Here is a 17,492-nt window from a genome sequence, read left to right as displayed (position 1 = left end):
GTGGCAACCCTGCGGTAAGCTCTGGTGAAAACTCAAGACACCCTGCCCCCCTCCCCACCTTAAGCATCGGTTTTGTAACTTGCAAATGCGCAGGAGAAGCTGCAAGCAGCCCGGGCTGCACGCCGCGCTCTCAACTACCGAGCGGTGTCGCGGCAAAAGCAGTCGGGTCCGGAGCGTCCTCGGAACCAAAGCGCTAGCCTCCACCTCTCGGGGGCAGCGTTTCCCGAGCACCGGGGGGGCGGGGCTTGGCTGCTGGGGCTGGACTCCCGGGCAGCGCCTGCAGCGGCGCGGGTGGTCACGGGCGTGCAGGGGCCCGGTTGCGGGCTGTCAGGCCATGCCGCGCGGAGTTTGCGGCCGGCTCGCCTCAGCGCTGCGGGGGATACGCGCACAGCCGCCCGCGGTCGCCCAGAGGTGTGTGCACGCGTCGGTGTCGCGGCCGTCCCCAGACCAGAGCGAGCGGACGCGGGAACCGCCCCGCGCCTTCGACCCAGCGCTGCTGGAGTTCCTGGTGTGCCCGCTCTCCAAGAAGCCGCTCCGGTGAGGTTCGCCTGCGGCGGGTTTTCCGTCGCGGCCTCCCGTCGCGGGGAGGGGGGCGGGTGCACCGCATGGCCGTGGACCGCCGCCGAGCAGCCCTGGCAGGTCACTCCGGGCATGTTCTTGGTTGCCATTCCTTGGCCCCGGGGCCCGCCGGCTCCCTGGGGCCTCCCAAACCGAACCGCCGACTCCCCGGCGCGGGCCAGAGCGCGTGTCGGTTCTCCCCTGGCCGCGCCTTAGAATCGCCCGGGCACCTTTTTAAAAATGCATTTTTCCAGGCACCCCAGGGCGGGTCGAATCGTTCGGAAGGCCCGCGGGCGGGGCTTGAGCAATGGCGCATTTTCTTACAAGGACCCAAAGGGTTTCTCACGGAGAGCCGGGTTTATGAGCTCGTAGGACTCAAGACTAGTCCACGACGTTCCGATTTTTAAGCCAAGACGATGAAAAATGCAGTGGCCTCCAGAGTCTTGTGAAAACGCCGTGTACGGCCTTAAGCATGTAAGCGGGGGGTGCCGCCTTTTTTTGGCTTTCAGTTCTTGACTAGCTGGCTTTTGTAAAGGCCTTCTTAACCTTTAACGTAGAGTCGTTAGGGTGAACACTCTACCGTTCCAGGCTGCTGACTCGGAACCCTGACACCAGGAAACACCGAAATGGCATCAGCGGTAGTCTTGGGGTGGCAGATTGCTAGTAATCTTTATCTTCATCTTTTTCATTTCTCTTTCAGGGTTTTTCTCATAACGAACATATGACTCACTCAGTTTTCTTAAACCCTGAAATTACCATTTGATCTCCCTTTTAGCTAATTGTGTAAACAGCTCACTTGCAGATACGCTGCGTTCCGACGTTTCCTCATTTCTGCACTCTTAGCTCTCTCAAACTTTTGTGTTTCGATTTTTCAGTGGTTTCCTTTAAATGGATCAATAACGCTGCTCTATTAAACATGTATTCTAAAATGAAGAAGTTGACATTTCCTCTAGGGTCTGTTCCAGTAGTAAATGAAGGGGGGTTGTTTGGGGGTTGAAAAAAGTAATGAAGGAAGATTTGGATGAAAAGGGCAAATCTTTTCTGACTGGTATTTTTAAAAACTGAGGCATGGCTTGGGAATAAAGTGAAAAAGAAAATGAGAGAAACGGACTAAAATGGGAACAATTAAGAGATTCATTTTCTAAGAGAAGTGGTTCGATGATCTATTACTGCTTTTAGAATGAAAAGCAGTCTAATTCTGCTTTTCTGGGATTAACGTTTATGTTAAGAACTGGCTACATGTTACTGTTTATTGAACATCAAGCTCTTCCAAGCATTTTGTTCTCCACGATTCATTTTGTTTTTCTTTCTCCCCCTCAGATATGAAGCATCGACAAATGAATTGATTAACGAAGAGTTAGGAATAGCCTATCCGATTATTGATGGGATTCCTAATATGATTCCACAGGCAGCTAGGATGACACATCAAAATAAGAAGCAAGAAGAAATGGAGCAGCATTAGATCACACTTAAAAACGACCACACACACAACTCAACTTTCTAAATACCATCCACCTTTTAAAAAGTCAGAGTGGCGGGTAATAAGTGGAGAAGGATGTTTCTGTCTCTTCCTGTGTTGACTGTCCTTATTCCGTTGGTCTCGTTAGCAGGGCTGTTGTACTCGGCCTCTGTGGAAGAAAACTTCCCACAGGGCTGCACTAGCACAACCAGCCTGTGCTTTTACAGCCTGCTCTTGCCGATCACCGTACCCGTTTATGTGTTCTTCCACCTTTGGACCTGGATGGGTATTAAACTCTTCAGGCATAATTAATACAACCAGAGCCAAGATGGTATATCCTAATGACATGCTTGAGTGTCTGCCTCTGAAAGCTCAACTACATGGAAATACTGGACACCCACTTAATGTGCAAGAAGGATGCTTTGCCTAGCTTCTGTCAGAGGTTTAGGACTAGGGGAGGCTTAAGCTGCAGAGGCTTCTTTACTGTACTCTGGTTCTGCCCTTGTTGTTTGAAGGTTCTCATTTATACCTGAGGTATCAGGAGAAACATTTCAACAAAGTGTCTTGTTGGAAATTAACAGCCCCAGCCATCATCTCATGACTTTATTTCTTATCCCATTCAGGATTAAAAGTTACTAATTTGAAATCTTATATGCTTATTTTACATTCAGAGTCTGGTAAAGTCACATGTTAAGGATGACTGAAATAATTCCAGAGGCGCTCTGTTGGAGTAGCTGTAGAGAAATGCATTTGAACTAATGTGGTATAAAACTGTAATAAAATGGAAACTTCATGGAGTTGCCAAAATTCTGAGTTTGTAAAATTACCTTCATTTCTTTGGCATCACATGCTTACATTAATAATAAGAAAATAAGATACATTTTCCATAAAACGATTTGTAGTTTTGTGGGGTTTTTATCCCTTTTGGTCACTAGAGTGTGATTCTAAGGAAGAGAAAATGTAAAATATTCTAAATTTTAAACTTAGAATATTTAGAGAGACACGTGATAGCCAAAAGAGAATAATTTCCCAGGAAAGTATGTGCCTCTGGAGGTAGAGGTGGGGTTGAAAGATTTGCAAATAGATGATTGTGTCCTATTGAGTTGAGGGCTACGTTTTGAGGCACATTTCAGTATATTTTCCTGCCATAGGAGACCTATAGGTTGGATGTGTTTCCTGTTGCATTAATTCAATGTATATACTGTAGTACAAGTCATGTTTTAAAAACTATGGCAAGGACTTCCCTGGTGGCACAGTGGTTAAGAATCCGCCTGCCAATGCAGGGGACACGGGTTCGAGACCTGGTCCTGGAAGATCCCACATGCCGCAGGGCAACTAAGCCCGTGCGCCGCAACTACTGAAGCCCATCCACTCTAGGGCCTGCGTGCCACAACTACTGAGTCCACGTGCTGCAACTACTGAAGCCCGCATGCCTAGAGCCCGTGCTCCACGATGAGAGGCCTGCGCACTGCAACGAAGAGTAGCCCCCACTCGCTGCAACTAGAGAAGGCCAGTGCGCAGCAATAAAGACCCAATGCAGCAAAAAAAAAACCCAACCCTCCTCTATGGCAATATACAAATAACATGGAAGACAATAGAGGTACCCATCATTTCCTGAAATGGCATTATTTTTCTTTTTAATTTGCCCTAAATCTCATTATGGTCCGTGTAAATGAAAGAATTTTGCTGATAAGCACTGTATTCTGAAATCAACTGTGGCAATGATTGCACGATTCTGTGACTATACTAAATCCATTGAGTTGTACAGTGTACATGGCTGAATTATATGCTGTGTGACTTGTATATCAATAAAGTTACCAAAAAACCGCCAGAAAAAGAGTATCTGTATGTTTGGTATAAGGCTCAGTGGTTCCAAGTCACTTGCTGGAGTCAAATGCTAGTCAGAGACATGGACAACAGTGGAATGTAGGTCTTCAGCCTGCTGAATTTTGTCTACCACGTTATGCCACTTCTATTGACCCCCTGAGATAGGACACACTCTCTTGGGAATTCTCCAACAGTTTCTCATGTTCCTTTCCTGAGTTCCTCAAAAGCACATCATCCTTGCTTTCTGTCCATTACGGGGACTCCTGCACCAGCTTCCCGTTACAGAACGCCACATACATCATGACCTCACCACCTACCATTGTCGCACTGTAAACCCACCGTGAGAAATACACGGCCTGATTCTTTCACTGACTGGGACTCCTCCCCGCTCTTCCTCCCCGATAATTAGCTGACTCCACAGTGGCAGGGACCTCCTGCCTCCCCGGAGCCTCTCAGCAAGACTGTCTTCCCTACTGTCCTCACCGTATCCCTGTCGGGGACCATCTTTAGCCACCTTGTGAATAAACTCCTTCCCACCAGCTTTCTAAGTGGGGATTTTCCACCCTGAGGGAGCAAGAAAGGACTTGTCATGACCTACTTTCCCTCTTCATTTTCTTCCATTCCTGCAGCGTGGGCTTTTAAGGAAGGCTCTTTCAACTTCAGACTCTGCATCTGTGACATGGAAGTTGTCACAGACCTGGTGGGAGTTTTAAGTGAGGCAGGAAATAAACTACATGGTACAGCCAAGAGCCATAGTAGAGTCTCACTACTACGTGTGGAAAGGGGACAGAAGTTTTGTGCCACTTAATGAAATGCTCCATTTGGAAGTGACTGCTATCTTCTGCGTAAGCCACTAGGTGGCACTTTCAGCTAACTCCTGGGACCACGGGCAGCTAAGCTCTTGGAAGGAAACTGAAAGAAGACTGTAGTTGGGGAATTCTGAGCTAGGTAGCCATATTCCACAAACTTATTAATTCACTCTCATGGCATCTACTAGACAGCCCTGACAGCTGCAGTGAATCCTGAGAAACGACTGGGAATAACCCAGACAGAGGAAGAGGCGGAACTGAAGACAGGAGGTGAGGAAGCAGGAGGGATACGGGTGGGATGAGCAGAGGGTTCCAGGCAGAAGAAAATCCATGTGTGAAAACACAGGAAGGAGACTGCAGCCTGTTCAGGAAACTGAGCCAGTTACAAACGACAAGAATGTGGTGCACTGTGTATGCAGGGCCGTGGTGGGAGACCAGGAGGCACGTCGGGATGGATTTGGGAACTAGAATAACAGTGTTAACGAGATGGGACGTTATTGTTTGATTTTAAAATTGTTTTGATATATGCAGCTGATAAACACTATGGCTCGGGCTTCCCTGGTGGCGCAGTGGTTGAGAGTCCGCCTGCCGATGCAGGGGACACGGGTTCGTGCCCCGGTCCGGGAAGATCCCACATGCCGCGGAGCGGCTGGGCCCGTGAGCCATGGCCGCTGAGCCTGCGCGTCCGGAGCCTGTGCTCCGCAGCGGGAGAGGCCACAACAGTGAGAGGCCCGCGTACCGCAAGTAACAAAAAAAACCCCCACTATGGATCTTCTTCCCAGAAAAAGGAAAAAAAAAAGCACATGCAAGCTTGCAAAGGTTTCGTGCGTCATGGACCCCTGGGGTGACGCGTGCTCAAATCTGCACCAATACAGTAGCCACCAGTCACATGTAGATACTGAGCACTTGAAATGTGGCTAGCCTGACTGAGGAATGGAATTTTAAATCTCATTTGAGCTAAATAGCCATACATTGGACAGCACAGTTCTGCACTTTTTCTGCCACTACTACCAACCGAAGTTTTCTCTCTTCAAAATTCTTCAACAGCTAAATCTTATCTACAGCAGGGGTCCATCTTATCCAACGGCGCAGATCTAGATTTCTAGCCTCACGGAAAGTTCTACCGGACAGTCTAGATACAAGGAGGCCAGCTGACAGACAACTGCAGCGATGGGACAGATGGTGAGAGCCTGAACTAAAGCACTGGCAGTGGGCTTAGAGGGAGATGAGAAGTAGAATCGTCAAAACCTGATTTAACGGAGGGACTGAAGGAGAGGGAGGAGGGGAAGATGGCTGTAGGAGGGATCGGTGGTACCATTCCAAGCTGAGTCCAGGAAAACGGCCGTCTTCTGCTTGAACACGCTGCGATGCAGGAGCTGAGAGGCATGCAGGTAGACACAGGCCACGTAGAAAGACGGCTGCAGTGCTGGGCTCGCTATCAGCTCCTGTCAGGCAAAGACAGAGAGACCTGGGTACCATCAGCATGGAAGTCATAACTGACTCCACGGCGACGAGGAGGACGTGCAGAGTGGGAAAAGACGCCTACGCTAGCACTTTAGGTCAAGGGAGTGTACGAGAAACACGCAAAGGAAATGAGGAAGCAGCCAAGGAAAAAGAAAGCCTAGCAGTGCATGAGCGTTTTGAGGAGTAAGTAGTCAACACTTTCAAATGCAATAAATATCTTTAAGATGGAAATGGGCAAGTCTCCATTGAAATTTGCCACAAGAAAGTCATTTGTGACTTTTACTAGAGCAGTTTGAGAGGGAGAAACCACCACTTCAGCCCCTGGACACACTACCCAGACGTTCATGAGGTAAAAAAAAATCACTTCTGTCTCACTTGATGCACTGGGTTTCAGGGTCACCTTGTTTTAACAGCCTAATCTGTATCACCACTAATACATCTTACATGCAAAAACAGCCATTCTAAAAAAGCAGGTAAACACATTGAACAGTCAGCAAGACTTGTATGTTAATTTCTGAGTTAATTTTATTTTTGAAAATACTTCCCGAAAGGGGGGAACAGTGAGGGGTAGAGTCAGCCAAACCCTCTGTTGCTGTTGATGGCTACTTGAAGCGCTTCTTCTACTCTCTCCATTGTAGAATATTTAGGGAGGTAAAGGACACTAAAACACGTCTGTGCCTTTATGGGATCTCTCTCATTCAAATTTTCAGGACAGCAAAATGTTATTTTCATGTTCTTTAAACCTTTTACTTGAATTCTGTCCGTTCCTGTAAGAAACACTAAAAAAGAAGAATCAAAATGAGTAATCTGCTTCACAGAGACCAAAATTTACAGAGAGAAAATGTGTTTATTCAAAGACACTCACTGAGGGCCCCTGTGCAGTCCTACATTGGACTGCATTGGGGACCACTGTTAGCACAAAGTCTGACACAGTCACTGCCCGCAAGTGGCTTACAGTCTGCCTGGGAATAGTAGATTCTTGAGCAGGAAAAGACAAACGGCAAGAGAAAAATAAAAGGGTGTAAGACAGCAAACAAGGTGCCGTGGAGTTAAGTACCTTCTGAGTGTAAATGCTGGGGTTCAGAGCAGGGAGAGAGAATCAGGCTGGGATGACCGGGAGTTCGGAATGAAGTTGAACCTTTAAAGGAGGGAAAGGTACAGAGAGGCCACAAGGAGGTAGGTGAAGGTTCAAGGAATGGAAGGAGAAAGCTGGAGGTGGGAGGTGCAGAGTGGGCTCCAGAATGTACAGACAAGGGGACTGTTTGGCTGGAACAAAGATTTCCTATAAGCGCTAAGACTGGAGAGTTAGGTTGGGCTTCTGGAGAAGTCTGAACACTTTCCAACACCCATGTTATCCACAGAAAAAAGAATAAGAAGATAAACGTTTCTCAAAAATAAGCTAAGGAAGTTGAGTAAGAAAATGAGAGAGGAAGTCTTTAGACAGGTCTCAGGAAAAGCACCAAATAGGCATAAAACTGAGCTCAAGGTCTGAAGGTGAGGTAAAGTAGTGGAGACAAATGACAGTACACAGCCTGGCTCATCCCACAGGGGCTGGGTAACTGAATGGTGTCACCAACTACAGGAGAAGCCTCAATATGTAGCTCAAAGAGAAGAAAAATTTAGAAGCAAGGCAGAATTGAAAATGACAGGAGAAAGACCTATATTAACATTTATTTTTTGATGTTGGGACAACCTGGCATTCCAGGACATTCCACTGGGCTGGGAGTAGCTCTGACAGGATGATTTGTTGCAGATGATACCCATGACACACAAGATCTCCTTACCTCACAGACAAGACATGAGTATAGATCTCCTCCCGATACAATACTCACCAAGGAATTTTTTCTTTTCCTCCAAAGTCAGTTTGTGTAAAGCCTTCCAAAACATCACTATGGTGGGATGTGAACTGTCGTATCCTTGTTCGTAACGTGCATTCTAGAGAAAAATGCAAAAAAAAAAAAAATTCAGGAAACAAACAAACAAAATTTTAATTCAAACCACTTGGCCTTTATGATGTACCTTTTCAAATGTTTCCCAGTCATAATCTGTATTTCCAATAATCACATCCTTGAGTTCTTCAGGATGGAAAAATTCAATAATCTCCTTGTCACACACTTTGTAAAATCCTCTTTGAAACTCTTCATAAACTGCCTTTACAGAGATGTTGAAGATGTAACTGACATACTTAGAAACATAGTCTCTCCTTTAATGAAACAAAAAATGACTTCAGGTTACTGCAATATCCTGAACAAAACTGGGGGGGGGGGTGAAAAGGACGATAAAAATAAAGTAAGAGACAGTGGCCTTGGGGTCCGCCTGGCAGCTGCTGCAAAACCTTCCCCAAACAAGGGGAAGGCAGCCACCTGCGCCATCTTTGCACAGTTGCCGGTGTGCAGCCCCCTGATTCTCGAAGGAGGGTCTGCAGTGCCACGAGGGTGCTTGAGACATCCACCGGTGTGTTATTCTTTTTTTTTTTTTTTTTTTTTTTTTTTTTTGCGGTACGCGGGCCTCTCACCGCTGTGGCCTCTCCCGTTGCGGAGCACAGGCTCCGGACGCGCAGGCTCAGTGGCCATGGCTCACGGGCCCAGCTGCTCCACGGCATGTGGGATCTTCCCGGACCGGGGCATGAACCCGTGTCCCCTGCATCGGCAGGTGGACTCTCAACCACTGCGCCACCAGGGAAGCCCCGGCGCGTTATTCTTAAATAAAGCACGAGAGCTTTGGAAGTCCAGCTGGGGCAGTGCCCCTTCACAGAGATTCAGGGCTAGCCTGGTGACTGAAGGCCTAAGGTTTGGAATTCTCCTCTTGGAGAAGTGCTGTTGGGATGGCTGGTATGCCCAGGTAATGGTTCCTGCCACTGCAACAACAGGCTGGGACAAGAAGTGGAGGGCAGCGTGCCTTCTACCTGGGTGCTGTGAATTCTGCTGACACAAAGGATGTCCTCCATCTGGTGCTGGACAGATCCTAGGAACTTTACATCTTTCCTGCATGAACCCATGTGAGCAGCTGTCAACCTCTGGGGGATGGGGGGAGGGGACTGCCTAGAAATTTGGGGGCCAAAATGAATTAGGCGGCCTTTACTTGGTCTTATCAAAAGGATACCAATAAAATATTCTAAAGCAGAAAAAAAAAGTAAGAGCTAGAATATCTAATAATTGGGTGCTTACCATGTGCCATGAACTGTTACAGCTGTTTTTTTCATGTATTGTCTAATTTAATCTTCATAAAACTCTGCAAGGCAGGTTCTTATGGCATTTTGGTAAAGAGGAAAAGAAACTGAGACACAGTGAAGGTACGAGATTGCTCAAAGTCACACAGTTAAGAGAACTGACAGATAAGAAGAGAAAAATTTTGGAAGAATAAAACCGTCCCTGTTATCTTTGGAGAATGGGCTTGGGAGACAGGGGAAACTTCCTATTTTATACTCTTTTGTATTGTCTGAATTTGTCAGAGTGAGTAATTATTTGTGCTTAAACACAAACAAAGAGGGGATTTATACATCTAGCTAGGATGGAGTAGCTCGGAGCAAATGTTCCCAGCGATAAGAACTAGAAAAACCCAGGTAATATACAAAAGCACATCTAGCTCCAGGTTTCCAACTCTAAGTCAAGACTCAAGAGGCCTTTGGACTAAGAGACAAGGGAAGCTCCCTGAGGTGAGCCCAGCACTTAACTTGCAGTTTCTGCCTCTGGGCACATTTGCCAATTCTTTCAGGGAAAGGGGCCAGGCAATCAATGATACTATGGACAAATTGGGGTATAGTCATAAAATATACCAGAGCTAGAAATGTTCTATTTCTTAATCTGAATGCTTATAATTTTGAACTTGTCTGTATGTTATATTATAATACAAAGTTTTTTAAAAATAAAGAATGCTCACTAGATATTTCTTTGCCACTCTGACCAACTATCGGGGAACGTTCTATAATCGCAAACTCTATGGCTTTAAATGGCATCCCGTAAAGTATTGGGAAGTCAAGATACCACAGTAACATCAAATAATATTAACAAAACCGAGCGCCTGCTATGGACCAGACACCACTGTGGACAACTCTAGGCACTGGATAAACAACGGTGAGCAAGACAGACCAAGATCCTGCCATCATGCAGTTCCTTATAGCTACGGGAAACACTGATAAGGAAACAAGCAAAAATCCTAAAGGTAGGTAATGTGTGACGTGAAAACAAAAAGTAAAGCTGGGTAAGAGAGAGAGGTCAGTGGTATAATCCTAGACAGGAAGATGAGGGAAGGCCTCTCCAAGAAAGCCATTTCCTTCCCAGCCAGCATACAAACCCTAGGAGACACACATACATACAACATGAACTGACTCTCTGCCTTTTGGGAAAATGATTGAGAAAGGAAAACAATAATTACAAGGAATTTTTAGAGCCCAGTGAAATAAATACAGTGTGTAAACAAAACAAATACTTCATTTCTTTGTACCTACTTGTTAGTCTGGTCGACAGTTATGTGACTTCCATTAGGAATTAAGTCTACATCATTTTTGTCCCAATGCACCTGTAACCACAAATGAACTCAGTATCTCGAAGAGAATCCCGAACAATCTACTATCAACAAAAACACTTTGGAGCATACCTCTTTTCCTCAAACCAGCAAGGTGGTAAAAAATTACCACCGTTATCATGCAGAACGAAAAATAAGTTTCTTAAAGAACTTGAATTATCTATTTTAACTGATCATATTGAATAAATTAATTGGACAATTGCCATACCTCAGTATTCACTTTACACACTACAGACCTAGTATGGTAGATTTGCAAAAAAATGGCCATAGATTCCTCCCATTCTGGTATGTACGCAATGTGATTTTGCAACACCTCCCATCAAGAGAGTGAGTCTATTGCTTCAGCTCCTGAGTCCGGGTGTGGCCACGTGAAGTACTTTAGCCGACGGGACCTGACAGGGGCAAAAGCTTGAAGAGCAGCTTGTGTGCCGGGGCCTGCCATCTCCTACTCGCCATAACCCTGCGACCGCTCGTGAAGAAGCCTCAGCTAGCCTACTGGAGGATAAAAGGTCACCAGAACAGAGACAGCTGTTCCAGCAGACACCCCCTCAGCCAACCAGCCTGCTGGCCACCAGGTGTGTAAGCAAGGCCACTGTGGGCCAGGCAGCCCGCCAAGTCTGCCCAGTCCAGACACCCACAGAATTGTGTCTGCTGTTTTAAGCCACTAAGTTTAGGCGTTGTCTGTTACTTAGTAAAATCTAACTGATACACCCAGCTCATGAAAAATGAGGAAGAACACCTTTTGTACTAGCTTAATTCAGTGTGGTTTTTTATTAAAGGTAAGTATAAAAATGGTTCATCAGATTAAATATGAGCTGTAATTTGATTTTTACTGTTACTCACATTAAAATGGATGTCAAATACTTCTCCAAAGTCATCGCCTTCATCATCCAGAAGTGTCTGCAAACTCCTAAAGAACAAATGATTTTATTCTTTAGATGTCAATAATCATGATGGCTAGAAACACCATCTGAAATAAATGTCAAGGGCACGCTTATTCCCAAGGTGGGAGGTCAGGTTCAGTTCACAGAACCTGCTTCTGTGTACTGAGCGTCTAACTCGGGCCAGACCTCAGCCGAAAGTGTGAGATTTGGAGGTTTCTTTGCAATTCTGCAGGCTCCTCACACAATTCCCAGCTCTCTTCCCTCCACCCTATCTGCATTACCCAGTGGCAGCAGGTTCCTATTCAGAAAAGGATCACTAACATGCTTACTGATTCTGAAACTCATTCACACTGGTGTTACCTTTCTTTAAGCTTTTAATAAACATTACTTACAGAATAATCGATTTCCTTTTAATTATCAGGTATCACTTGAAATTTTTAGGAGTGGGTGGGTCAAAGGACCTTCTCTATACCTCCTGTCCCAATATCTTCAAGCTTAAGACAGACCTGAAATTTGACCACCTTAACTGTTTCAAGGCAACTGTGAGAACAGAGGTTACATCAGAATGGACAGCAGCCTGTCTTTATATTTCCACCTTTATAAATACTTTTATTTTTCTTAATTTTTCATTTTTTGGCCAGGCCACGTGGCATGCGGGACCTTAGTTTCCCCGACCAGGGATCGAAACTGCATGCCCTGCACTGCAAGCGCGGAGTCTTAGCCACTGGACTGCCAGAGAAGTCCCTATAAATACTTTTAAAGTAATACACAGCACACTATATTATGTGCTCCATCACTCATTTATTCATTCAACAAACATTTATTAAGTATCTGGTACGGCAGGGATAAGGGACGTAAAGCTGAGAGTAAGACATTATTATTGATTAAATCCTGAGACTTATAGGTAAGATACGCTGATAAAAATCTTACTACAGTGCTGTCAGAGACGTGCAGCTAGGAACGATGTAAATGGTACGGGTACAACTTGGGAGAGCTTGGTTAACTCCTTCTGAAGGGATGAGTGTCATTGGGGAAGACCTCTGGGAGAAGGTGGAATCCAAGTTCATTCCTTTTCCCTGCTGGATTTTTTATTACCATATTGTGCCCAAATGTTGGATCCCTTTTTTCTTTTTTTTTGGCCATGCCACGTGCCACATGGCTTGTGAGATCTCAGTTCCCAGACCACGGATTGAACCCAGGTCACGGCGGTGAATGTGCCAATTCCTGACCACTGGACCGCCAAGGAATTCTCTAAAATGCTGGATCTTTTATTATGGTATCATGATAAAAACAGACCATGTTTTAGTGTGCTTTTGGAGGGCTGAGGGAAAGTAATGCGAACTCAGCTGACAAAACTGGATTCATCATAAACTTGGTTCAAGATACTCTGTCTTCCTATGTCCCTGTACAGCACATTTGCTTATTTATGGGTATGTTTATGAAGAACACCTGTGAACCTGACTCCCCAAACAAGAACTAAAACATTGCTACTATCTTATACCTACCTATAGGGGGTACCTCCCTTATCCCATTTTTCTACCACCCCCAAAATGTCATACATGTATCTACAGTTTGAAGAGTATCTTTTCTCTTTGCTAAGGTATCTCTTGATGAACAGAGAACTTCTTTCATCTTATTGCAGTTAAATTTATCAACCTTTCCTTTAATGTTGGTATTTTTATGTCTTTCTTGAGAAATCCCAATGGTGAGAAAGATAACTGTCCATATCTTCATCATCGTTGCATTCAATGTTTAAGTCCCTTATCCACATAGAGTTGATTCTATTATGTGATGTAAGGTATCTGTTCTCATTTTTTTCCCAGGTGCATTAATTGAACAGTACTTCTGTTCCCACTGATCTAATATACTACCTCTAACAAAGTGCCATGTGTATAAGGGTCAGGTTCTATGCTCTCCTGTACCATTGGAAAGCTTGCACCAATATCATACTGCCTTAATTAATACAGCTTTCTCATGACTCTTGATATCCAGTAAGCCAAGTTCCCCATTCTTATTCACCTTGCAAATTATTTTTGGCTATTCCTGGCCCCTTGTTCATCCATATAAATTTTAAATCAGCCTTTTTTTTTTTAAAGCCTGCTGGGATTCAAATAGGAGTTTTATTGAATATAGAGATCAGGGATTCTCAAAGCATAACCAAGACCAACAACTTCTGGGAATCCCCGAGGCCTTTACAGGGGGGTCCACAAGGTCAAAACTAATCTCATACTACTACTAAGATGTTACTTGCCTCCTTCACACTCTGTCATGAGTACAGAACAGAGTTTTCCAGAGGCTACATGATAGCTAACAGAATGAGCGTGTATTCCTGTATTTAAAACATTTATCACTTTTAATTTCTAATATTATAAACACTGACAAATGTAACCGATATAAGTAAAAGCTCTTTGGGGTCCTCTCTTAATTTTTAAGCGAGTCTTAAGTCTAAAAGTTTGAGAAATGCTAATATGGATTTAGTGGTCTTTATTCAGTTTATGTAGATTAAGTTATTTAGTTTATTAAATCTTCTTAGGCATAAGCGTTATTTATGTCATTTTCAATGTTTTCAGTAAAAAATAACAAATTTATCTACTCCTTTCCAAATTTGGTGCTTTCAATATTTTTTTCCTTATCTTATTAGTATCGTAAGTGTAACGGTTAATAGTTGGATTCTGGAGCCAGTGTCTGTGTTCCAACCTTAGTTCTGTCGCTATGGGATCTGGGGCAAGTTACCTAACTTCCTTCCTTTTCAGTTTCCTCATCTGTAAAATAGGGGTAATAATAATAACAGAATCATACTACTGTTCTCATTCTTTTAGAAATCCCCATAGTATTCTATTGCATAAGTATACCAAAAACATTAATTCCTAGGTAGTCTACATATTATAAACTATCTAATACAATGTGCATGAGCAGACATATTTGCGTGACTGCCTATTTCTGGATGTGTAATGTCTAGAGGTAGAATTACTGGGTCAAAGCAGCAAACATTTTTTTTTTTTTATTCTAAGCACAGTAGTCCCCTCTTAGCCATGGTTTTGCTTTCCAAAGTTTCAGTTATCTGTGGTCTACTGCAATTTGAAAATATTAAATGGAAAACTGCAGAGTAATTCATCAGTTTTAAACTGCAGGCCGTACTGAGCAGTACGATGCCGTCTCACACCACCCCTCTTTGTGCGGTATGCAAATCATCCCTTTGTCGGGCGTATCCCGCCTGTTGGTCATTCAGTAGCTGCCTCATGACCACTGTGGTATCACAGTGCTTGCATCACGCAACCCTTATTTTACTTAATGACGGCCCCAAAGAGCAAGAGCAGTGATGCTGGCAATTCGGATGGGCCCAAGAGAAGCCATAAACTGTATGTTTTAAGTGAAAAGGTGAAAGTTCTCAACTTAATAAGGAAAGAAAAAATCAGATGCTGAGGTTGCTAGGATCTACAGTATGAAAGAATCTTCTATCTGGGAAACTGTAAAGAAGAAAAAAATTCATGCTGGTTTGATCTTGCACCTCAAACTGCAAAAGTTATGGCCACAGTGCATGATAAGTGCTTAGATAGGATGGAAAAGGCATTAGATTTCCTCAGTAAGACATCCTGAGAGAGGGAAACCACATTCATATAACTTTTATTACAGTATATTATTATAATTGTCCTATTTTATTATCAGTTACTGTTAATCTCATCGTGTGCCAAATTTATAAATAAAGTTTTATCCTAAGTATGTACGTAGAGGAAAAGACACGGTATATACAGCATTCGGTACTATCTACTGTTTCAGGGACCCACTGGAGGGCCTGGAACGCGTCTCCTGCAGACAAGGGGGAACATTGTGCTGCCATACTGCTCGCTGACAAGGAGTTACCAATTCACAATTCCACTCACAATTCTTGAAATCAGAGTGAACCTTTTCCCAAATCCTTGCTGACACTACACATCATCAGTATTTCCAACCACTGTCAATGTGAAGTCCATATTAGCCTCTCACTTTAATAGGCATTTCATGATCACTTACTTTATGATTATCCACGATCATCTTAATTTATGAACCATGTCTATTGCTTCCCTCGTAGGTTACTTTCCTGTATACTCTGTCAATTTTTCTTATGGATGTGCAGGAACACTTTACTCAGCAGGGATATTAACCCTTTCTATTATATGTTACCAATATGTTTTGTGAGGTGGTGGCTTGTCTTTTAACTTAGAAATAAGTTTTCATTTTAAAGACGGTGACATAAAACAACTTCTAAAGTCAACATCAGGACTTCCCTGGTGGCACAGTGGCTAAGAATCCGCCTGCCAATGCAGGGGACACGGGTTCGAGCCCTGGTCCGGGAAGATCCCACATGCCACGGAGCAACTAAGCCCGTGAGCCATGGCTGCTGAGCCTACGCGCCTAGAGCCCGTGCTCCGCAACAAGAGAAGCCACCGCAATGAGAAGCCCGCGCACCGCAACGAAGAGTAGCCCCCGCTCGCCGCAACCAGAGAAAGCCTGCGCGCAGCGACGAAGACCCAACACAGCCCAAAATCAATAAATTAAAAAAAAAAAAAAAAACTTTGGAAAACACGTCTCTTTAAAATAAATAAATAAATGAATGAAATGAAATGAAATAAAATAAGCATCACTTGCAGGTTTTGCACCAAAGGTGTAACCTGTGCTCTGTCATGACTGTCCCTACTCAAATAAACCAAAGGTTAATGCAAACAGTGAGGGCTGGCTACACGAAAAACCAACTTTTCTTAATTTTAGAAAGTTAAATTATCATCTAACAATTTGACAAAGTTAGAATCAGTTTAAAATACCCAAAATGCTACTATTGAACATGAAAATACTATTGGAATGTGTGTGCTTAAATATTTATCTAAATATATGTTAGACAGGGTTCTGAAAAAGGAACTATGTTAACTTACTTTCCCAAAACAGGACTGAGTTCTTTCAAGTCTTCTAATGATGGCGCTTGGTCCAAAAGTTTCTTAAACAGAGCCAGTGGGAAAGGGATGTTGGCAACATTGCAACTGAATAGGCAGAGACCACACAGAACCCCAAAGAAGAAATATCTCTTCTTCTCAAATTTAGGCTGAAAAGAGGAAAAAAAAAAAACCTTAACGTATTATGAATCTTTACCAGTACAATGGAATATTTATATTAGGTAAACCATTTCTCGCCTTTCACAAAATCAAATCACCAATTAAAACCAAAGATCTTGAGATAAGAATACTTAGGGTTTATATTCAATTATTAAGTCAATTTAAATCCCTGCCACAGTTTTGGTTACTGAAAGCATTAATAGTATGGCGGTGAGGAGATAGGAGAGATGTTGTTTAGGCGGAAAAGCTGCAATGAGTAGCAAATTAATCCTAGAGTTCAAATGCACAGTATAGTGAGTATGGATAACAATACTGTATTACAATCATCAAATTTGCTATGGTACTAGACCTTAATTATCCACCACTAAAAAGAAATAATTATGAGATGTGATAAAGGTGCTAATTACCACTACAATGGCAATCATACTATAATATAAATATATCAAATCAACATGTGGTACACCTTAAATTTATACAATGTTATATGTCAAATATATTTCAATAAAAAATAAACGTATTAACAGGAATAGAAACACATTAGGCTCAGTAATCCTTATCAACAAGGTTTTTGCAATTTCTTTTCATAGGCTTTATCTTCAAATTCATTGGGAAAACAGAACAAAGAATGAGTGACTAAGAAAAGAAGGGTTCATTTTTACCTATACATTCTAGAAATGGTCAATACATATATATTGCTTAAATTCTCTTGTGTGGACTTGGGAACCCAGGGAAAGAGGACCCCCATTTTAGAGCAAATAATCACCCTTTTAGAATTAAAAGTTATCTCCATAATTACATCAATATTTCCTCTCCTAAAATACAACAGTGTAGACAACCTAATTTTCTATGGTATATCCCCATACCTTTTCTCTCAGGAAACACC

At 43.4% G+C, this 17,492-nt stretch overlaps 3 protein-coding genes across 5 annotated transcripts in view; 2 read left to right on the top strand and 1 right to left on the bottom strand.

Moving 5' to 3' along the window:
• Positions 1-245: 245 nt before the first annotated feature.
• PYURF (PIGY upstream open reading frame) lies at positions 246-2,032 on the top strand. Its single transcript, XM_060115031.1, has 2 exons — positions 246-537; positions 1,879-2,032. Exons 1-2 carry the CDS (start codon positions 335-337, stop codon positions 2,018-2,020), a joined length of 345 nt encoding a protein of 114 aa, XP_059971014.1. The 5' UTR covers positions 246-334; the 3' UTR covers positions 2,021-2,032.
• Positions 2,033-2,106: 74 nt separating this feature from the next.
• PIGY (phosphatidylinositol glycan anchor biosynthesis class Y) lies at positions 2,107-2,810 on the top strand. Its single transcript, XM_060115041.1, has one exon. It carries the CDS (start codon positions 2,114-2,116, stop codon positions 2,327-2,329), a length of 216 nt encoding a protein of 71 aa, XP_059971024.1. The 5' UTR covers positions 2,107-2,113; the 3' UTR covers positions 2,330-2,810.
• A 3,807-nt stretch (positions 2,811-6,617) lies between these two features.
• The window catches only part of HERC5 (HECT and RLD domain containing E3 ubiquitin protein ligase 5), a 41,731-nt gene continuing 30,856 nt past the window's right edge, over positions 6,618-17,492 (bottom strand). For all 3 annotated transcript variants that reach the window (XM_060114940.1, XM_060114953.1, XM_060114948.1), the window contains 6 exons: positions 16,433-16,599; positions 11,485-11,551; positions 10,565-10,635; positions 8,137-8,320; positions 7,950-8,052; positions 6,618-6,896 (listed from right to left, as the gene is read on the bottom strand). In XM_060114940.1, the coding sequence (XP_059970923.1) occupies positions 6,691-6,896; positions 7,950-8,052; positions 8,137-8,320; positions 10,565-10,635; positions 11,485-11,551; positions 16,433-16,599 (798 nt within the window). In that variant the 3' untranslated portion in view covers positions 6,618-6,690. The remainder of the gene's footprint in view (positions 6,897-7,949; positions 8,053-8,136; positions 8,321-10,564; positions 10,636-11,484; positions 11,552-16,432; positions 16,600-17,492) is intronic.

This window comes from Mesoplodon densirostris, chromosome 1, assembly GCF_025265405.1.
Source record: "Mesoplodon densirostris isolate mMesDen1 chromosome 1, mMesDen1 primary haplotype, whole genome shotgun sequence".
NCBI classification, from domain to species: domain Eukaryota; kingdom Metazoa; phylum Chordata; class Mammalia; order Artiodactyla; family Ziphiidae; genus Mesoplodon; species Mesoplodon densirostris.
Note: the sequence above shows the minus strand (reverse complement) of the source record. Positions and strands in the feature narration are given on the sequence as shown.